We start from the raw sequence: 22923 nt of genomic DNA on the forward strand, positions 1-22923 counted from the left end.
GTATAGTTTCTACTTGTTTAACTGGGACAGTTTTTACTTTCCAGGACCAGATTGTGCAATTTGAGATCAACAGCAGTTTTAGAAAGCTAATTTAAAGCAGAAGTCGAATATTATTTTCTATTATAACAATCAGGGTTTTAGACTTCCTTTGTTTATGAGCATGTGCATGTGGGATGAATAGTGAACACAAACATGGTGCATGCTGGCTACGTTCTGAGCAGCAGTCTTAAACCCATCTGGTGCTATTTTTTGATCACACATTTTCTTTTAATGAAAAAACAAAGTTTTGTAAACTCAAACACAACCAACATGTGAGCATATTTCACTCTGATATCTGGAGATTAAGATATGGGATTTCACCACTATCCCAAAAGAACACAGTCTGAGACTATCCAGCAGGAGTTGTATTAATGGAACTGACCTGGTATGACAGCAGCCCATGGGCCGAAGTGTTTATAAATAATGTGTTTTCTACATTGCCCTCCTCAGACGGGAGGAAAATTAGTTTAAAAGATGCCTTTCCTCTGGGTGGGATCACCTAGGACAGACAGGAAACACGATGAGTTATTTTAGACATTTCTACAAAGAACAAGACGCACAATTGAGAACATTATTAACTACTAACAATTACTTGTGAATATATTGTGCAGCTAAACGTGTACACACACTTGCACACATACAGACTTACTCTTCTGTGAAAGAAAGGTATGTAAAAAAGCCTGCTGGATGTAAACATTGACAGCAGTGTCACAGGAACTTCCTGGCTGGGGTTAAGTATATATATGGTTTCAGCTCTCGCCAGCCCCAGCGGCCTGTAAAGTCAGACAGAACAGCATTATAAATGTGTGTGTGTGTCTCTTTAAGGTTTTACATAAAACACTAAACAAGAATATTTTTTCTTCTTCAGATACGGTGCCATGTGTAACACAGCAATTAAAGTGAACAAACAGCTGTAATCTTTGGGTCACATTATGTAGAAACAAATTCAAAAATTTGCATTTATAAAAAAGATAAGATAAAAGTTTAATCCACCATGTGTCCATATTTGCAAGTTTACAAGAGATTAGCCTAGTAATTCAGTCACACCAATGCATCATAGGAGTCACAGAACAACTAGTGTTTTGCATTCTGTCAATACAGCCACATCTACAAATAAGGACATAAGGAAGGCCATGAAAAAGCTTTTGGTTACATCAGCACAAAGATTAGCTCTCTGGCTTTGGCCACTTCTGCTATTATCTATTACAGTGGCATGTCACCACTCAACATGTTTGCTGACATCCAAACTAAGCAGCAATTAATACTGCTTACCCCTCCCTTTCCACAACAAGTTAATTAGATTTATATTTTAATTAAATTTCCAATTGAATTAAAATACAAATCTCTGTTTATAAGCTTATGCTCATATGTGCATATGCTTGTGTGTTCTCACACCATCGGAATATAATAAGGTCATTTAAATGTGCACCAATATTCATGAAGGACATTTTATTAATCATGTATGGCTGACTGAGGTGGGATGAGAGGTACTTTCATGCGGGTTAAATTACAAGTTGACTGGGTCTTACAGATAACCTTATATAATAACCTTAGATCAAAGTATATGCATGGCTTAATGTAATTCCAGTTTTATTCCTTTGGATATACAGGGAGTAGTTACAATAACAGCAACTTTACAATACACTGCAATCCAACAGTGTAGCCCTGCAACACATACTACCACTTTGAAGCTTTTATTGTTCAGTGTTAATGGCGTATGTGCCATAGAGGTGCTGGTTCATCTTTATGTTATTTTATAGTCCGACGCCACAGTTTATGTTGTTGTTATATTGCATTACATTGTAAAGTTGTCACTTGGTGCGTTTGTGATGGGTCAACACAAACACAATTATTTGACATTTTCATGCTTTATGTTCAATTAATTAAAATAAATGATCCTGTTGTGTCAATCATAACACAGACACTACACACTATAAACTACATAATCTATAAAACATACAGACCATTTTGGAGGTTACTGGAATTTTTAAGTGCTGATCTAGATTTTCCATTAGTGGCAAATACCAGACTTTAAAAATACTTGGAAGAATGCACCCTGCACACAGAGAATGGTCAAAACGTTGTCTGCAAATGCTTCATGGACACTGCTGCCACAACACAAAACTGGCAGCGTAGCAGCAGGAACTATTTTTGGAATTTAACAACAAGCTAGTGGAAGTACTATCAGAAGAAATATTCTAATCTGCACCTTTACTCTACAGCTAGTCTAGCAATCAAATGTTGACCGACAACTTGTATGCAACATTTTGCTGCTACATGTTTACTATTGTGACAGCAAACACTTGGTTAGCACCCAGTACAATCTGATCACTTTCAAAAAGATATTCAAGGACAAAAACAGCATTTTGACATGAAACCCAATGGATTTCTTCATTGTCATGGGAAAGACAATTTGTGTCCTTTGATATTTGTCATATATGTCTATATCAGCAATGATATCAAGATGCTAAGCCATCACTGGACAATTCTAACCTGGACCACCTGTTGCAGATATTACAAACTGTACCTACACAGTCTTCCCTTCTCCATTCAGTCAATGCAGAGAAGCTATGCATATGCAAGATCAGGTCAATGGCCAGTGTGCTGTGCTTAAACAGAAGTGGACACAGTGAAACACCAAGCAGCACATGGAATTTGGTTGAGGAGAAACGCTGATTCAATTAGTGTGGAGTCAATGGTGGTCTGTATGTACGAGTGTGTTTCTCTCTGCAGAGGAAGCTCATGAATACAAAGCTAGCATTTTTACCGCTTTGTTTCATTTTGGGAAAGGAACAGTGTATCATAAAAAAACATTTTTTACAGTTTGAATTTTCACCTTTATTGCACATCCCATTTCGCTACACTGTTTGTTCACCATGCACTATAGAGACATTTGACATAAATGGCATAGAAGTTAAAGCTGCAACGATTAATCGATTATTTGTCAACTATTAAATTAATTGCCAACTATTTTGATAATTTATTAATCGGCTTGAGTCATTTAAGAAAAAGTAGACAGTAGACTGAATTTCTTTGGGTTGTGGATAAAACAAGACATTTGAGGACATCATCTTGAGCTTTGGTAAACACTGGTCCTGATTTGTCAACATTATCTTACATTTTATGGACCAAACAAATAATTGGTTAATCAACAAAATAATTGACAGATTAATCCACAATGAAAATAATCCCTATCAGAAATATTACCAATAAAGTATCTAAATTTCAGCTTGACTTTAATTTTGAAAACGGCAAAATAAAGAATATATTAAATATAAATATTTTCTTGTGATTTAGTCGGCCAATTTCAGGTGAGTAAAACACAGGAAAAACTTCAAATTACTTCAACATATCACTGGCACTTTCTTGAAATCTTCAGCCATCTTTCACTTCCTGTTTGTCAGCGAGAATTTAACTTTACTTTCACTTTAAGCATTCCCAACAGAACTTAAAAACGGGGCAGTGAGAGTGGTCTAATCAAATCGTTTCTACTTTTTCTTTCCAGCTACCGACCTGGACAAGTGGGCAGGATTAATTGTCACACTCCATTCTGCATAATAAGCACTAACAGGTTTTTGGACATGGGCAGACAGGATCTTCCTAACCACATCAAAACACAGTCTGCTGCAAATATTGTCTGTAAAATTGTCAATAAACAGCAACCAGGAAGCCAGACAGCCAAGCACGCTCAAACCATAACACATATTAAGTGGTGTGTCTGGTCTTTTGCGGTTCAGTCGAACATTGCAGTCCTTCTCATTCGGCTTTATTTTTGTCTTGTTTGGTTGCATGCATCAGCTGTATAATTATCTTTTAACATCTACTTAATTTGTTTCTTATTTCCTGTAGCTGGGTCATTGTTTTTGCAATGCCCAAGTTTTCCGACAGCTTTAACACTCTTTAGTTACATCTTCAGGTTTACTTACCAGTCAATACTACTGGTGTAACTGATTATAATTACAACTATTCTCATCGTTAACACAGAAAAAAAGGAAACTACAAGTTTCCTGAAGCAATATCTTCAGTGTCCAAACTTTAGATGCATTTTTTAAATTTTTGTGGGATTTCTGCTTTCCACATGTATGACGCAAAATACTACAAAACAGATGCAGCTTGTGACTGTTTGCTTTTAACAGGAGTATTTGAGACTGCTGTCCAACCACAACATTACATCTGATATTCTGGGTGCTTTGGGAGTACAGACGCAAACAGGAAAGTACTTAACCCTTTTGACTGGGGTCAACCCTCTCCAGTATGCGTCTGGATGCTGGGAACAGGAGCTTACTGCCATACTTGGGTATCCTATCTGCTCTTTAAGGTTGTAGGGCCCCCCGCTTTATGAAATCTCCCCCTTCTGTAGCATTCATCACTGCGACAGGTCACTTGCTATGACGCCACAGTTTTATTTTAACTCAGGTTAAATTTGGTCAGTGGAGTTTTCCACATCATGACAGAGATGGCGAAATGAAGTAGATTTTGATATTGGGCGTGCAGTAATGTGTTTCACCATTTTCAGCACAAAATGAACAACATCTATGCTTGTTGAGGCACGTCATATTGAACTAGGAAGTGAGAGAAATACTTACTGCGTCCCAAATTCCAACGCTGGGGGCTGAAAATGCAAGGGCCTCCCATTCTCCCGTGTATATGGAGAGGAGCTGGTGGAGAGAAGGGAAGCACAAGAGAAAGAAAACATAAGGCCGAAGAATAGAACTTGAATCTAATCAGTTTCATTGAAAACGTAAGACATGAGAAGAAAAACATCTGTTTGTTTTTAATATCAGAAGTTGCTAATTTAAGACAGAAACATTGTGTTCCCTTTCTAACAGAGCATGTGATGGTCCACCAAGATGAATTTACAGTCAAACCTTTTAATGCCCCAGGCTGCTTCACAAACCACTCACTTCCCTGCCTAACAAAAGGGACTAGAATCTTGCCGGCACATAAAAAGGATGACATTCACCCAAAGGCAAGTATGAATCACATTTTTAAATAAAGCCTTTACATATGAAAATAATTGCACACTCCACTTAAGGTTGGAACTAGAAAATACATGGCTTCGTTTAGTTAGATAACTATACTTTTGACAAATCACAATCATACAACCCAACAATATTACACAGTACTCCATGTAAGTAGAGTACATGTGTTTGGAAACAGTTGCACACTTCCAGCTAAATCTGTATTTGAATGAATTTTAAGAGTTCAGAGACTCCATTCAATGGGCGTTTACTACAAAGAAGACCTTAAAAACATTGTGCGACACCCCTCTCCAGACTAGATTATGAACCTAAATAAATAAAGTAATTTATTTTCTCTGTACGCAGGTCGCAGGATAAGCGGTTGGCGATGGATGGATGGATTTTCTCTTACTACCCTGATAACATTTTTTGATGTATATATTCCTAGGTTGAATTTTACATAAGGATGAACAATGACCACAGTATATTTTGATACTGGGTACATAAGTCGAAGATTTTTAACAAAATTTGTATGAATGCGATAGCATGACCAGTTCTGGTACCAGTGAGTCTACCTACAATGTATCACAAGAAATCAAAATCTACATTTCTTTTGTCCCACTTCAAGTACTGTACACACTCTATAGAAAGCCACGCAGCCTGAAAATGAAATGTTCTTAACCCATAACAGCTCCATATCAATGTCATATAAAGACTTCCAACACCTCAGGTACATCTAGATTCTATGCTGCTTTACAAAGCATGTAAGCAATGCTGAATACAAGCAACTAACCACAAGTCAGTGTTAAAACAGGAAACTCTTCTCCAACAGCTCCTTTTGGAGCTCCACTGTGTTTTTATTGGTGACGGTGTGTGTGTGTGTGTGTGTGTGTGTGTGTGTGTGAGAGAGAGAGAGAGACATCCTGTGCTAATGAGCTCTGGGAATGGGTGCCTGGAAGCAGCAGCTGCATTGTAGTTGTGCATGCATGTATGAAAGCAAAATAGAGCCCCGTTAACAGAAGACTCACAGCTGTTGACCAACAGAAGCAAGTAAGTGGAAGGACTACAGTTCAAGTAGATCACCCCTGCAAAATACTGTAAATGCTAGTGATGCAGCCATGTTTAGGGAAGTCACTTTTCTGTATGTTTTCATGAGTGCTGCGCTGGATTCAAGAGTCGTGTGTGTGTTATTTAACTCTAATCTTCACCTGAAGATTAAAATTGCTCCTTGTCCCAATGACAGCAACACCAGCTCAGAAAATACAAGCTATTGCCAAATTCAAGAATACATCAAAACACCGAAGCATCACTCATCAACCCTAAACCCCCAAACCCTCAGTTTATTATCACATATTTCAAAGAAAAGCAGCAAATCCTCACATCTGAGAAGATTAAATTTTGAGTATGCATTTTTTACTGAAAAAAGTACTAAAATGATAACTGAAACAGTTTCTGATTCATTTGCTGTCAATTAACTAGCCTAATCGATTAATGATTTTAGCACTAATCTAGTGCACCAACCAGCACCGACACACAACAAGCCTTATTGAGGCTTATTTTAGAAAACATTGTGCATGGCGGTTTTGATGCCTTATTGGCATTTATTAAAAGGCTGGTTTGCCTGAATAAGTGTTCGGCTTTCAGAGGAAATGCATTAATATCAAGACAGACGGATGAACAGATTGGCTGGCCAACCGTCACCGTCTTTAGACAGTGATGCACAAATAGAATCTTTATAAACAATGTCTTCAAAACTTTATAATAAAACACAAAACTTCTGTTGTGCATTTGGTAACAGAAAATGTGCAGGCTTAGCCTTGCAAGCTTGCATTATTTCAAAACATTAAATCAGTAATAAAAAATGGGAACTCACTTTTTTACATTACACAACCCTGGCTAAATATGCTTTCTTCCTGACAGCTACTTATCATCTTGCTGTCTGTTGTTAACAATTGTCTTAAAAAAAAATAATAATAAAAAAAAAAAACCTTCTCACCTGTACAGATTACTGAACCAATTTCTTCTTGTGGTCATTTTAAAACCATGCATTTAAAAAAAAAATTTTTTTGAATACAATGAATGTCTTATTGAGCAGATACATGTACAAGCTGGAAAATACTTTTAAATTTGCCAACATGCCTCATAAAAAAAACTTTATTTGAATATTGTTTCGGTGCCAACATGAAAAAGGAAACATAGGGGTTTTGTTGTGAGATACTGTCACTATAAATGATTGCTGACACATTATCCTGCTGCTGGGAATCATAAAGCAACTCCAATAATGGGAAGCAGCTGTGGCATTTGCATGACTCTGAAACAAAAAAGACCAGGACTCCCGGTCAAGCTGCTTTAACATCTCGTTTTAAAGAAATATATAAAAAAAATAAGGAACCAAGACTGGATTCATGATTTCCACAAAATGATGATTCCTGAGTGATTTAGCCTCTGCTGAAAACAGAAGGTGCTGTATAGACTTCCAATGAACATGTATACACAACATGGAAGAGTAAATACAAGGTTTTATAATAAATGCAAATGTAAGGAAATGTTCTGAGTGGATAGCTTCCCGTTAAGGCTGCAATCTAATTTGCCAATCTCATTTAAAATATTTGAAGATGTTCCCCACCCTTTTCCCTAAAAATAAACATTCCTACATATAAAAATTTGTTTGTATGAATTCCATTATAGACTACAGCTTGATAACAGTCAATATAAATTTAGGCCAGCCTAGTGTGAAGTTAATGTGCTGGAAATCAGACTGATCTCTGTATAATCTGTTGACATTGGGGACAGCCACAGTTTACAGAAAGATCTGAGAGTGCCGTAAGACAATGATCTTCTGTTTTGTGTCTCTGTGAGATTAGTGCTTACCAGTACACTGCTTATATTCTACTACTGGGAGACACAATTACAACCTTGACATACTGTTGAAAAATTGGATTCATAAAGCACAATGAATTATGTATGACTACAACTGGCTAAGAGAGAATAAGAGAAAATATCAACTACTGGTGACTGAGATGTCAGAGAAGAGCTATTTCTGCAGAAGAAAGCTAAAAAAAAAGTTTGCGGGTTGCATTTTATTTTACATCCAGCTCCACATATATAGCTCTGCTGAACTGGATCACATGCTGAGATGCAGCTCGTGTAGTCAATTGAACAGGAAGCAAAAAAGAAAAGGGGTCATTGCTGAAACAACAGAAATGAGAATAGCACTGACAAAGACGAAATCACCAAGCAACCTTTTATATTCATTCCGTCATACTGACTCATGGTCTACCACTTGTGAAATTACAATAATTCCCTTATTTTTCCCCAGCTGTAGATTTAGTCCATTATACCAAATACTATAACACAAAGAACAACAAATAAGCTTGTAGTGGGGACTGACTTAAGAGGGGCACTTTCCCCTTTATTACATAAGAAGTGCTTATCTCTCCCACTCTCTCTGCAGTTTTAGATAATTGTTTGTTAATTCATAGCTTGTCAAAACAGTATAACTTCAAACAGTGATAGTTAGAGCGGAAAGGCTGTGTGTGTTGGTGAGCATATGAGAGGTCAAATGTGGAGAGGAAATGAGGTCGTCTGCCTCTGCAGAGGAGTCTTGTGTGATGGCAGACTGTTCATTTAGATCATGCATCGTTTGAAAGGTCAGCAGTTTCAACAACACAAAGCAATTGATCTAATTAAAAGCAGATTACTATTATTATCTGCAATAAAACACAGTTGTAAAAGACAATTTTTAGATAAGCGCTACCTAATTACAATGTACATATGCTGATTAATGCAGGTATAAAACTAATTAGTTTCAATATGCAAAAGCCAGATTCAGTGTTAAAATGCAAAGTGGTATACATGCTGCACTCTTTTTAAGGGTTGTAGCATCAGGTTATCATGTCGTGTCAGGTTCCTATGTATTTCTTTAAAGGCAGAGGAGGGCATTTACCTCGTCATATGTATTAGTAAGTTAGTATTTTCTCTGGATTCAACAGCAGCTGGTCTTAAAGAAAAACTCAGCCTCTCAACAAGCGTACCACTGAGATGTAGTCCAAGGGTTCTGTCCACTGCCACAGTACAAAAATAACAAGTTATGTTTGGTGCTATTTGATCCCCTGGATCTAACTCAAATAAATTCAATGTTAGTGACCTCAGCCATGCTCCAGGGGAGAGGTTAGGACCAGTGGAGAGTTTAGGTCAACAGGTGTTCGCAAACGTTTGTAGAAGACAGGTAAACAATAAGAGTAACAGTTAAATTCAACTATCCTACATTGAAGTGTGTGTTTATGTGAGGATGATATATTTTAAATCAACAGACAGAAAGAAATGACTGTGGTAGACTCAGGCAGTCAGACATCTTGACTCATTAACCTCTGTATCTGCAGTCTGCTTTGCTCTTTAGGCTGGGACAGAGTGATGGCAGGCCTGCCAAGTGCCTGATAACCCAGGCATGAGAGGCCTCACAGCACACAGCTCTGGAGGTTGAGGTCAACCAGCACTTCGAAGGCTCCTTTGCCTCTCACTTCCCTGGACTTAAAAATAGCCATATTCCCACACTCTTCAGTTGAACTTCATATCAAGACTGAAAGCTAGTTACTTTAAAGGAGTACTCAAAGGAATATTTATCATTGCACCCAAAGATTTGGGTGACTCACAAGAAACAGAAACTTCAAAATTGAAGGAACAAAGGCCTAGATAGCCTTACTTTTGGACCCTAGAATGGGCCAAGCTCCAAAAATACTGAATCCTACAATTCCCATAATGCAACTTGATACTATCTTTCCATTAGATCAACCCTGGCTAGTAAACGACCACATCTCTGAACTCTCTGGTCCGCTGGCAGAACACCGGGTGCTTTCTGATCAGGTGCTGTCGTGCTGTTGCTGAGGCGACATAAGTTTTGTTTTACGGTGGATGGACTGTGACATTACAGAGTTGTTTTCTTTAGCTTGAAATAATCCCATACTTTGTTAGTCCCTCACTATTTTCTCTCTCTTCCTCCACTTTGCAAACAGCTCCATCATAATCACGTCGTGTTCAGAGCGTAAGCGTGACGTGCGACAGTAACAGTGTGCTATGTAGTTATATGGATTAAACTAAGCCTCGATGCAAAGAATTTGCGTCAATACATTTTAGTAATTGATTTTATCCATGAATCGTTTCAGCCCTACTGAACTCCGTACCCCAAGTTTGTAATCCAGGCTTTTGGTTTGTAGTCCCCAAGACCAAAGTTCAGCTAATAATATGATGCCATCAGGGTTATTCTATTTAGACTTAGGAAAGCTCCCTACAGAGCCACTGAAGACATTAAACAACTGTTTAAACAGGCTGACAAGTACGCTAATTCCTCACAATTGGTAGGATGACCTTTACATGTAAAAATGGTGGCATGCTTCTTAAGCATACTTTTACCACAGAAAATGTATATATATTGCAATACCAATACCAGAGAGTAGGGGTGGGCAATCTCAGGCATCCACAATCGACTTATCAGATGAATCATAAAGATTGTGGTACTTAATGTCCTCCTACTTCTGTTTGTTTTGGTTTACAATTATGCTCTTTATTTCATTGTATCGCAAATTCCACACATTACAGTAATATTTTCACGGGGACGAAGATTTGCACCGCGGTGAAGTTAGTTTTAAGTTGGATATTCGACGCATTCAGAATAAACAAATGTGGAGGACAGTAAAGTTTACTCAGAAATGGGTAATAGTGAAAAGGAGTACTCCGACCATGCAAGCAAAAACGAGGAGCTCATACATAAGAGAGAAATCTATTGTATGGACGAGCCAAACAACACTACTAGGTGGAAATTCTAACAGTAGCTCATGAAATTTCATTGCATTTAAAAAAACATTCCGTATCGGGATATGTATCCTTATTGGGATATGAAGTTACTAATATCAGTATATGAGATTTCAGTCATATCACACACACAGGCAATCCCTGCCACCCTGTATGCAGGATAAGCAGTTGACAATGGATAGATGGACAATTTTTGCTAGGCTGCATTAGCCAAACCCTTTGAATTTGGACATCAAACTGATTCCATATTATTGCCACAGCTGCGTCATGTTATTAAACAATATCATGGTATTGCAATAACTCAAAAGTAAGGTAGCATTAAAATTATGCAGAGCAATACAAACATCTTGCAGAGACAAGTCAGCCAAACTGTACATTATGTGTTAAGGTACAACACTTCAGTGTGGGGAACATACTGAGCCAGTTTATTCAGTATACAGTATGGCAGGCTGGGCTCTTTATATTTCTGACATTGCTTCCCTAGAAAGATAAACAAGAAGCAGAAGCAAGCATGAATGCTAGAATATATGTGAGACCCCAAAAATGTTTTTGACATCAGTAAGTGGGGAATACTAGCCTAAAAAGTGCTCTGTTTTTTGAGCAAGCCCTTACTAAATAATACCATGAATTGTTGATATTTTCCTGCAAACATCTATTTTCTGAACAATTTTCTGCAGGAACAAAAACAGCTGGGAAAGACAGACCTCCCCTCCTTTTTCTTTCAAGGAGTTCTAAAATTAGTCAGGAATTTGGTTCTGTGCCTCTCTAACACACGCCCCCAAACTCTCTCCGTCACATACCCCCCTCACTCACCAACATAAACAACATAGCCTGCATTCAGGGGAGGACTTTTAAAAGCCCTTTTAGAAACCGTCAGTCTTTTTACACTGAAACCACACCACGTACTTTGTCTGTGTGAATACATAAACACGTCACCCTGCAGTTACAGTTTGATTCTGCATATCAAATAAACCATTTAACAGTGCTTTACAGTTTGAGGAATAGCACTTTCTTTCAAAAACACTTCTTGTCTGTACTACAGCACACAATCATCCTCTGGTGATGCAGAGGTAGGGTTCTTTTTTTCCATTGGGCTGTTCACAAACCAGACCCACGCCACAGCCCTGCTTTCATTCTGTGTCTTACAGTATAATTTTAGTCTACACTATACAAGGGAAAACATTTCAGTATGATGCAATCTGTGTGTTGGTTTGGGGTTTGTCGGTAATTATGTGGCTTGGTGGAAAGTCTCTACCAATTCCCAAAGTGCCATTTGTGAACAGGTGGAAACTTCTCATCAACTTCACACAACTGTAAATAAACCTTTTTTTTTTCTTCTTTTTTTTTTATTGCTGAATAGATGTGTGACTTTCTCTGACCACTGATTGATCTAGCAAAGTAAGGTGGTTTAAATGTCTTTTACGCCTTTTCATCTGGAATTGCTGACTGTCATGAATGTGCAAATACATTACAAATGTGTGACAAAGCCCACAGAAGAGTTTCAGTTTTATGCAGTTCCCACACAAGATAAACAAACAAAAATGCTTACCTGTCTTCCAGTGGAAGACCATCTTTTCTTCGTTCCTTCTCCACCTAAAAATTAAATACAAAAATACTCTTTAGTCAATATGGTGCAAACAGCAGACCACAGCCCATTTATTCTACATTCACGCTGTGGCCTAGAAATAACCATATCAGGAGGCTCTGTGGGATGATAATCTACTGGTATGCCAAACAGCCTTCTGGCTACTGTGATGATTTTGACAAGAAGTTTGATGCACATTTGATACACCACCAACTGCTCATATAGTTTCATTCTGCATCGGCATTTTATTTCTTGAAAATGTCAATGGGTTTTATTTTGTATAAAATATAATTTCACTGTAAATAAACAAAGAAACCCAAGCAGAAAACTGGAACAGCCTAGGGAAATTAAAACTGGCATTACATCTTCTCCACACGGACTCTGAGGGTTAGACAGCAGGCAGCATTTTCTGCCAAATGTTGGCAGAGTATACTGTAGTTGTCAGAATAAAAACAACATCCCGCTTGAACATCCAGTTCGATGTCCACTACATGTTCTCACTCATCCAGGATAACTGAATGAATACAGAATTTCTCAAGATCAGTGACTTTGATCCAGCGCTTAGATACTTTATGACACTATATACAGTATATTTTATGTTCTTAGTCTTTTTTAATCATTAGTTCATTATATAGTTTTTATGTTAGTTATGGTGCAGTGATTACTAAAATATCTATACATCCATCCATCATCTAATGGCACTGTTGCTTACAATGGATGAAAATTTAATTTATTCATGTAAAAAATAACCAACAAAAAAACACCAACAAAGACCCTCCAGTGTTCTTTATCTTACTTAGCAGCACGAATAAAATGTTTCCTCCTGAGTAAAGCATCCTTCCAGACATTTACACAATTGCCATAACTCCTGAAAATCAAGTTATGCTGAACCATTTGCACACGTGCAACTACTGCCATACAGCATGAGTGTTTTTTAAGTTCATTCTTCTTGAGTCGAAAATTGACCAGCAGTGCACTTGCTAGTTAACTGCCAGCTGACTGATGACTGTAACAGTGACGTGGCTTGGATCAACCCTGATTTGTACGATAATGGTGTTCTTCTACACTGTTGTACATAATTGAGGCTAGTCTGCAAAATGAGGCTCAGTTTGACAATTACCTGAGGAAATCTACTTTTAATGGAATCAGGCTTATTAAGAACTTAAATGACCGGAAATTACAACTCAGCGGTATAAACACTTAACTACAGTGCATTAGGTTTTGTGCACCATGCATGGCCTACAGAGATAAGCTTTAGTCTCTTCAAATGCAGAACATACAGTTTCTATAGGAACACTCTGGGGCCTTATGGCTACATCATGGCGTCATGATCACACCACAAAACAACAATAATGGAGGACATTTGTAAGTATAGTGGCTGTCTGAAACACTACTATGAATCCTGATCTGTCAAGACATATTATCCCCCATCCCATCTTTCCCCCTGCACTCTATTTTCAAACTAGCTTGGTTAAGCACCAAGCCAAACACACACCTCAAGGAGCATAGTACTACAATGACATCTTTAAAAGCGCAACATCAGCTGCTCTATTGTCTATGCTTTGGTCTGAGCAAAGGTTGGAGATGTGACACTATATAATGTGAGACAATAAGGATTTGTCAGCCAGTAAAGCTTAGGTAATACCATATTATTTCTACTCCGGTAGCAACTACCCTTTAAATGTCTTTGCAGGCAATGCAGCAAATCAAAGAGCGGGACTGGTTTATGGCAATATTGGATTTCCAGGATTTTTATTAGGATTTTTTAATCAATGTGATATGGCATAATTTATCAGGTATTTAATTTGCTGGATGGCCAAAAAAACCACAGACATTTCTATCGATATTTTTAATCTTTTAAGAGTGTGTCAAGTACTTGTAAAGATATTTTTTTTATAATTTACTTTATCATTTATACTGCAATATAAAAGTTGATATACTGATTTTATCTATAGTCGCACACCCGTTGCCTGAACATAGTCAATTATAGCCTGATGTCTATTAAAACAGCAATAATTTGTTTTGCTGCCCCCAGAATTCTGCGACCTGTAGTATTAAACTGCATTTGCTGTAACACCATTAAGTATCACCATGTAACACCATTAAGTACCAACCAGGACTGAAATCTTAAGGATTGCCACTCTAAGTGAAAGAGACAAAACATAGTTTCCAGCTGATTAACCACAGTGATGACAGAACACATTATGTGGCTGCTTGTTGCAACAGGTGAGCCATTAACGCTTGAGGAATATTCAAAAGTGGAACAGCACCATTTGTAAATGAACTTGATTGTAGTTGCAGCGATTTTAAACATGACAAGGATCCGCATACAAAACACAAATAGTAGATGAAAGAGATCAACTAGTCTAATAATCACTGGGGGCCACCTATTTAGACCAGCAGTCAATCCAAACATATATGATCATTAATCAAAAATACAAGTCAAGTTTTACAAAATGCAAGTAGGATGTATGAGATGAAAACTGCAATAATTACAAGCTCTAGTTATGCACACAATATCTGATATGATCTATGCTGCCCAAATCTGATCATGGCACATAACAATGTTATCTCCTGCATCACCACTTCAATGCCTGCAGCAACAGACTACATGCTACTTAACCAGCTGACCACCAGCAGCACTTGAATATAGAAGAAAGGCACCCATGTCATGCTCTATTTCTCATTGCCTATATAACTGAGACAGTCTCTCCATTCACCACTGCCTATTTAAATAGGACACTTAACAATATCAACAATTCTGCCAATTGGTCTGCAAGGTAATAGATGAGTGGAAAAATATTTCCAAACACTGACATACCCCCATTCTCTAAACCATCCTAATTAAAAAAATAAATATTTTCAACTACCTCAAGAATTATCTCCAGTGTTGAATGAACTCCTCCTGTGTTATCTCTGGGCTGAGCAGGTCTGTGGTAGTTATTGCAGTGTGCAGATTGCAAGTACAAGGTAAAAGTGTTGCGAAAGCAACAAAATCAACTATTTATATTTTTGTATATTTTTATTATTTATTATTAGTATTTAATGTGTGTATTAATTTTTTAAAAAAGACAGGCATTATCCTTAAAAAAAAAAAAAAAAAAAAGACTTTACCTAATGTAGTAAAACTACTTTTGTGCAATGTGCATTATAATTTTTACTTATTTTCAAGGCAACCACATTATCAATGCTATTCACATCTGTTTACAAAAGACCTGCAGAAAATGCCACACCCCCCCTCCCCCCTCAGGTAACATGACAGTCAGCTGGTGACCTCATGACAGGTTATCAGTAAACACTGAACTCCTGCTATTTGTGCTGGTCTTGCCCCATAATTACATAACTGTGGCACCCCATGACCCTCCAACTTTGAAATGTTCAAAAAAGTGAAACTTATATCCTAAAAGAAATCCTAACAAGTATGCCATGCAAACTACAGGAGCAGGAAATAATCGCAAAAATAATATGCAGGAAAGAACTATACAGTAGTACTGAGACTGCCTCAATTATAATTTGCTCTCAATGTGTACTACTGACTGAACTTCATAATGGACACTATGTACAAAAGAAAATAAGGAGGAGCCACATGGCAGGTGGTCGCCTGCTCTGGTTTCATTTCAGTATTTAACTGTGGATACTAGCTAGATAATTACATTTCAGCTGCTTAGCAGTATGATCACAAAGTTGTATATGATAATTGATGTTTCCTCACATAAACAAATAAATATGCACAACTCAACTAGTTGCAAGTTAAAAACAATAGGCATGCACTAACCACACACGTGCTCGTGCATCTCTGGCTGCATTTGAAAGCTCGTTAGGTGATTTGTGTTATTGCACATAGATAACTCTCTCCTCCATAGAAACGCACCCAAGAAAGAAATTGTGATTACCTGAAGTGGGACTAATGGGTCTGCATCCTCCGGTTGCCAGACTTCGACCACGCTGGTGGACAACTGACTCAGAGCTTTGTGGGAGCAAGAAATCAAATTAACAGCGAGATGCTAGGGTTGGAAATTGGGCAACATGGAAATGATACCCGGCTGAAAATACAGCACATTGAAGCAGTCGAAAGAATTAAAACAGCCATCCATTATTATTACTAGTTATTACAAAGGAATAAACTGAAACGGTGTGGGTGTTAGTCACACAGACAAGTGAGGAAATTACTTCTCTTCGACAGGCTGACAAAGGCTGTTTGCTAGCTGCTTGACTAGCAGGAAGGTTAGCTCGGGGGCTAACGAACTTGGGGAACATCTCTCCTACTACTGCAGTACACACGACTGTTTAGCCGTGTTTGGTTAGTTCACGACATGTTGTAGATTTTTTACAGTGACAACAGTAACCCTCAAATGTCCCTTTTAAATCCAGATACGACGTTACTTCCCTGCCCGTACAAGTTATCGTTTCGCTTAACCAAACAGCACAGGGAACTGGGAGCTAGCATAAACTAGCAGACTGACAAAACATTAGCTACGACCCTCTTCCCTGTTGGCAAAAACAATATATGCCTGATGCACTACTTACTTTACATTTCATTCAGATCATTTTCCAGCCATTTTACTTTGATATGTTTGGGCAATTTAGCCTGCCACCCATTTCCCTGTGTAACGTTTGTTGTCAAGTCAGTCTAGCTAACTTAACATTTTCACATTTATTTTTGCAACGGTCGTGTTGCGGTTGTGAAGCTGAAAATAAAGGTGAGCACAAACCTTGCAGCTGTGCCCCTCCGTGCTGCACGCAGGGTAAAAGTAACTGTAGTATTCCTAGTAGTATATTGATCCACGTTTTCCTGTGACAGTGGCTGCCTTGTCGGAAGTCCTGTAGCCCCGCCATGCTGCCCTCTCAGCTAGCAGCCTACCTTGTGTTTCGCTGCGTTGCTGGTCTTTCTTTCTCTCGCTGAACAGCAGCAGAAGCCGCAGCTCCCTCCCTCTGTCCCACCCCGCCTCCTGAAACGCATTGTACAGGCAACGCTTGCAACATGTCTGTTTACGTGTCCGTTGCTGAAGGTAAACCAAACACAGTTGTCAGAAAGGCATTATACAGATAAATATGCATGCATAATGCACCCTACGGTAGTGCAAATCTAAACATGTGTATTTGTACTTTACAATTTCAATCTTAGTCTTCTTTATACCTCTTCTGCACTACATTTCATGGGGAAATACTGTACTTTTCACTCCACTACCTTTGACAGCTGTAGTAACTGGTTTCTTTACGTATCATATATTAAACTACTGTACAATATACAAAATAGTTACAATTATCTTCACCAGCTACAACATTAAAATACTGAATACTAAAATTGAATACACCAGTAATAATAATCTAATAATGGGATATATAAGCCGTAAAATACTCCCAAGGGGCATTATGCATACTTTTACTTTTAATTCCTAGAGTACAATTTGCTAATAATACATTATTACTTACATATATTTTTACTTAAGTGACATTTCCACTGCAGGTGTTTTACCTGTAACGGCATATTTTTATTTTTCAGGATTGCTTTTACAAAAGGATCTGAATACTTCCTCCAACAGTACACTCATTCAGTGGTGAAAACTATTTGATTTATATCAGTCACTGGGGCAATTTTTCTGCAGAACCAGTACTTAATTTTGATACTTTAAGTAGTTTTTGTTTACATTGTACTTTTAACTTACTATTTAATTAGTAAAGATGTATGCATTAGTTTAGTGTTAAATAATAAACCAGACGCTGCACTTCTAGTCTTTAAGTTAGTGACAGTGAGTAAAAAATATGCACCGTCTTTAGGAGTGCTTGAACAGTCAGCATGTCAGACTCATGAATCATAGTTAAGACAGGTTGGGCAGGTACACACATGAACATACACCCAGGTTACTTCTATGGGTGTGTCAGTTCTACCAAACAAAACTGCAGCTAGGCATTTAGAATAGTTTTATTTTTCTGGATCAGCGTTGCTAGTCACCAGTGCACATATAATAAGGAGCTTAGGGTCACCACAATACACAACATGTAAGAGCACTGACATTTGCATCAGCACATCGTTCAGTGGCAGACCATCCTTATTAGTATAAATAACTACAATAGTATACAATAGTAAGCGTTATAAATAGGAAACTGCCAAATCTTTTAATCAGTAGGCTACAGTATTTTTGCAAGGATGCGTATCGTTCACATATTTGTCTCTTAATACTAACATTTTCCTCTTTAATGGCTTACTGACAAAAATAACTTTACATACAACATTATAAATAAAAGGTAAGATATGAATCAACAGAGAACTAACCATATGTTTGCATACCATTCATCTACTGGAAAGAACTGATGAGTAAGATGAGCATGGAGTGCAATTGAAATTTAAATGAACAAACCCCAACACATTGGCAACTAGGTCACTGAGTAAACACACAACTACCTGTTTTACGTTTGGTTTGACAGAGAAATAGGGAGGACAATAAGCAGGACAATAGTCATTCTAGATGTGTCATGACAACATTGTTCCTTTTTTTTTGTTCAACCAGAAAGTGAGTGTGCAGTGCTGAAAAAAAGTTGTACTTTTGTGACAGATTTTGCAATGTTGCAGGGGTAATTTCTAAAGAAATGAAAGCACAAAAGATGGGAGGGCTTGTGTAAATGTATGCTGCACACTAAGCTTTGGAAAGAGTATGACTGCAGAAAACAGCTTGTAAAACTCTTTTAATTTGAAACATAAGGTTCTGCAAAAATTAAATGTACAGCACTTGTAGACATAACATATCCTCTGTAATTTAATTCATTTGAATGAAGTTGTTGCTTACAAGGTTTTTTTTACCCCCCAAACAAAAATAAATATGAAAACATAAAGGAAAAGTACACAAGCATTTGATTCCAAACCATCTGTTTAAACCATATAAATTAGATCACTGGCTACACAGATGTGTTAAGTGTTGATTAATTTCCATCATCAGCTTGGGGTTCTCAGTTTTCATGCAAACAGGTGTCCCAAAAGGTTGTTATCGCACTACTGGTCGGTGCTTCTCTTCTCTGGTTGCACCAAAGCAACACATCTGATGAAGTCCCTCCACAGCAGCAAAATGACTGATATTCATCCTTATTCCAAGCTCACCGGAGCCCATAAATCTGAATCTTGGTGCATTTATCTTACCTCTAATACAGGGACCATAAACTAGAACTGCTGAGACCGGGAATGCTGGCTTCAGTCTGAGGCTTAAACACTTATTGTGACCATGAACTATGGTCTAAAAGCTGGCAGTCAGTCCATGTAGTCAAAGTCCTCAGGGATCCCAAAGGCTTTATTAATGCGGCTGTCATCAAAGGCAAACTTCTTCTTTGTCCAGGACTTGATGGAGAAAATATTGTCTAAACAGCAGAACAGAAATCAAGATCTTTATTTATTTAACTGCAATACACTGATGCACTTTCCTCTCCAGTGTTACATAGTATTATAGATAGCACAGTCAGTCTAAGATCATGCGGATATTCTTGGACATGAGAATGATGGTTGAGTCCAAGAACAAACCATCTGTCTCACTGCTTTGAATCTCTTGCTCGATGCTGTTTTGGCAAAAGTTTGGCCCAATCCCAATGTCCTCCCTAAAACCTAAGCCAGGGGTTCTTAACCTTTCTGGCAGTCCGACCCCTTTTTGAAGTTGAAAATATTTCGTCACGTTACCTTGACGACGCTGAAACACGTTGCATACTTTTTATTTTATGTTTTTGCCATTTTTAAGTCCTGCAGGCTCTCGCCCTACAGAGTGGAGGAGAGGTAGCCTAAATGTCAATATATATATTTGTAATTAATCAATACACTATTGTTGGTCAAATAGCATCATTAAGCAAATACTAAAATAAATAGTTGAATAAACTAAGTGTGTAATAAGGTGATTGCATTCCTCTGACTTCATGTGTGTGCATCTTAAGTTAAGAAAACTTTCAACAATATTAACAGCAGCGTAGGTGTCGATTCTTGTTCGTTTACGGTTTTATTCTTCTCTTATAATGCGGATTTGCCAGGATACTTCTCTCGCTTCCGGGCTTCCCCTGATAACCCCCGTGTTTCACGTCATACCACTATGAACTGTGAGCAATTCCCTCAGCCAAAGTCTGCAGAAATGCGGACTTACGAAAAGGGTCTATAAAAGGGCTCAAAATGTCCGCGAGAGAGCCCTCGCGCACTTGACGATTTGACTGTGGGACAGCCCTAAGAAGCAGAATTTTAGCAAGTATCTGGAAATTTTCCTGAGATTTAATGGTTTAAATTCCTCAGCCATCAAGAGATGATGCAATAATGACCTTATACTTTAGAATAAAAGTCTAACATTTTTGACTAGGACTAATTTGTGTGACTTTACTCTAATCTCTGTATATTTTTCGGATTAATTAATATCCTTGATGATGAATGCATTTTTATCATTCCAGTCTATTTCCATTCACCTCTTAAAGGCACTCTGGTGACTGTAGTATAAACTGTTATGAAAGCAGATCATTTAGAGTAAAGTATTTGTTGAATTTGATGTATGATGGATTTACCTTGATATGCACATAAGTACATTAAGCACACAACCACATGCACAATTAACATATTATTATACAATTATTAAGGGAGGTTAAAATCAACGGAAACTGGAATTGGTTGACGATATACAAAGACGTTTCGTACCTCATCCAGGAGTGAACATTTGTTTGTTCACTTTTTGCCTCATGTGAGGATGCCAACGATGGTCATTCAGACTTGGCCTCAGATGGCTCCAGCGATCATAACAACTGTCGTTGTAACATCCAGGAGCACTAACGAACCAGCGGTATCGATCATCTTGACAAAGACCCCACAGAGCTTCAATAGCTGAGTTTCCCTACCAGTTAGTCAGAACTGAAGACGTCTCTTGGATGAGGAACCAAGTCCAGTTGCCTTTGATTGTAACCTTCTTTGAATAACTATGGCCTGGATTACTGAGAACCTTCACAGACACATGCACAATTGATCTGACTTCATTCACATATCAATCTAAAATGACTGTCTATGAATTAAAGTGTAGTTGAAAGTGTTTTTAGATGTGATTCATAAAACAAGCTGAAAACTGTGGATGTGTCACCCATTTGAAGACTAAATCACTTACCCTCCTCTACATTAACACCTGTTTTATCAAGAGCTTAAGTCAATAAACTCTGAATCATGTGATAAGTAAAGCCTTTCTCTGAAGTCCTGTATGATCACTGTACTCTAGTTCTGATATGACTATACGCAGTTAAAGTGCAAGTGATTAACTGTGTCAGGGCTTGTATGCGAGTCTTTATGCTTGGTTGTGTCTCATTGTGACAAGGCTGTAGGTTAAAGCCACACAAAATCTTTTTTGAAAAGTATGGTCTCCTGTCACAGAACAAGTTTCAGCCACAGACAATTCAATACATTAAACAGGGTTGTGACCCTCCTAGACTAGATGCTGAAATAACAGCACTAATAGCAGCGCATGTTTAATTTTTTGTTTAAAAAAAAAAGGGCACACAGTGATGCAGCCATTTCTTCCACCAAGCCTAGAAGATGTGGCTTTGCTGTGTTGATTTTGTTGTTTGGAAAAAACACATTTGTTAAAAATGTACTGATAGCCAATTGAGGCTACTGACGAAACAGTGCGTTAGTTGCAACAAGACAGCTGAGGACATTACAGCTTGAAGTCAAAAATTGCATTGCACTCTGTCTAAGGCAACAATTGTACACAGGACAGTACTGTGAGGAAACACTTTTATGCTCACTGCTTCCTAATGTTTATTGGTTTAGTAGTGTCCACTGGGGGAAGTACAAGTCATGGAAGAGGCAGATATGAATCATATATATATATAAAGCAAGAAATGTGCCAACTAAAACCGTCAGTGTAACTTTGTTGACCAGTTACAAGTAATGATGCACACAGAGAGTAAATTATATAACTGCATATACAGTGGGTACGGAAAGTATTCAGACCCCTTTAAATTTCTCACTCTTTGTTTCATTGCAGCCATTTTCCAAAAATCAAAAAAGTTCATTTTATTTCTCAGTAATGTACACTCAGCACCCCATCTTGACAGAAAAAAACTGAAATGTCGAGATTTTTGCAAATTTATAAAAAAAAAGAAAAACTGAAATATCACATGGTCATAAGTATTCAGACCCTTTGCTCAGTATTTAGTAGAAGCACCCTTTTGATCTAATACAGCCATGAGTCGTTTTGGGAAAGATGCAACAAGTTTTTCACATCTGGATTTGGGTATCCTCTGCCATTCCTCCTTGCAGATCCTCTCCAGTTCTGTCAGGTTGGATGGTAAACGTTGGTGGACAGCCATTTTCAGGTCTCTCCAGAGATGCTCAATTGGGTTTAAGTCAGGGCTCTGGCTGGGCCATTCAAGAACAGCCACGGAGTTGTTGTGAAGCCACTCCTTCGTTATTTTAGCGGTGCGCTTAGGGTCATTGTCTTGTTGGAAGGTAAACCTTCGGCCCAGTCTGAGGTCCAGAGCACTCTGGAAAAGGTTTTCGTCCAGGATATCCCTGTACTTGGCCGCATTCATCTT

General features: G+C 38.0%; 2 protein-coding genes across 2 annotated transcripts in view; both read right to left on the minus strand.

The window, feature by feature from the left end:
- Positions 1 to 17288, minus strand: part of tmem131l (transmembrane 131 like) — a 36564-nt gene extending 19276 nt beyond the window's left edge. The window contains exons 1-4 of the mRNA XM_046048168.1: positions 17106 to 17288; positions 16287 to 16360; positions 12358 to 12401; positions 4626 to 4697 (exon numbers count right to left, since the gene is read on the minus strand). Of these exons, the coding sequence (XP_045904124.1) occupies positions 4626 to 4697; positions 12358 to 12401; positions 16287 to 16360; positions 17106 to 17229 (314 nt within the window). The 5' untranslated portion in view covers positions 17230 to 17288. The remainder of the gene's footprint in view (positions 1 to 4625; positions 4698 to 12357; positions 12402 to 16286; positions 16361 to 17105) is intronic.
- A 1012-nt stretch (positions 17289 to 18300) lies between these two features.
- mnd1 (meiotic nuclear divisions 1 homolog (S. cerevisiae)) overlaps positions 18301 to 22923 on the minus strand; it is an 18843-nt gene continuing 14220 nt past the window's right edge. The window contains exon 8 of the mRNA XM_046048258.1: positions 18301 to 19740. Within this exon, the coding sequence (XP_045904214.1) occupies positions 19634 to 19740 (107 nt within the window). The 3' untranslated portion in view covers positions 18301 to 19633. The remainder of the gene's footprint in view (positions 19741 to 22923) is intronic.

Source organism: Micropterus dolomieu, linkage group LG04, assembly GCF_021292245.1.
Source record: "Micropterus dolomieu isolate WLL.071019.BEF.003 ecotype Adirondacks linkage group LG04, ASM2129224v1, whole genome shotgun sequence".
Lineage (NCBI taxonomy): Eukaryota > Metazoa > Chordata > Actinopteri > Centrarchiformes > Centrarchidae > Micropterus > Micropterus dolomieu.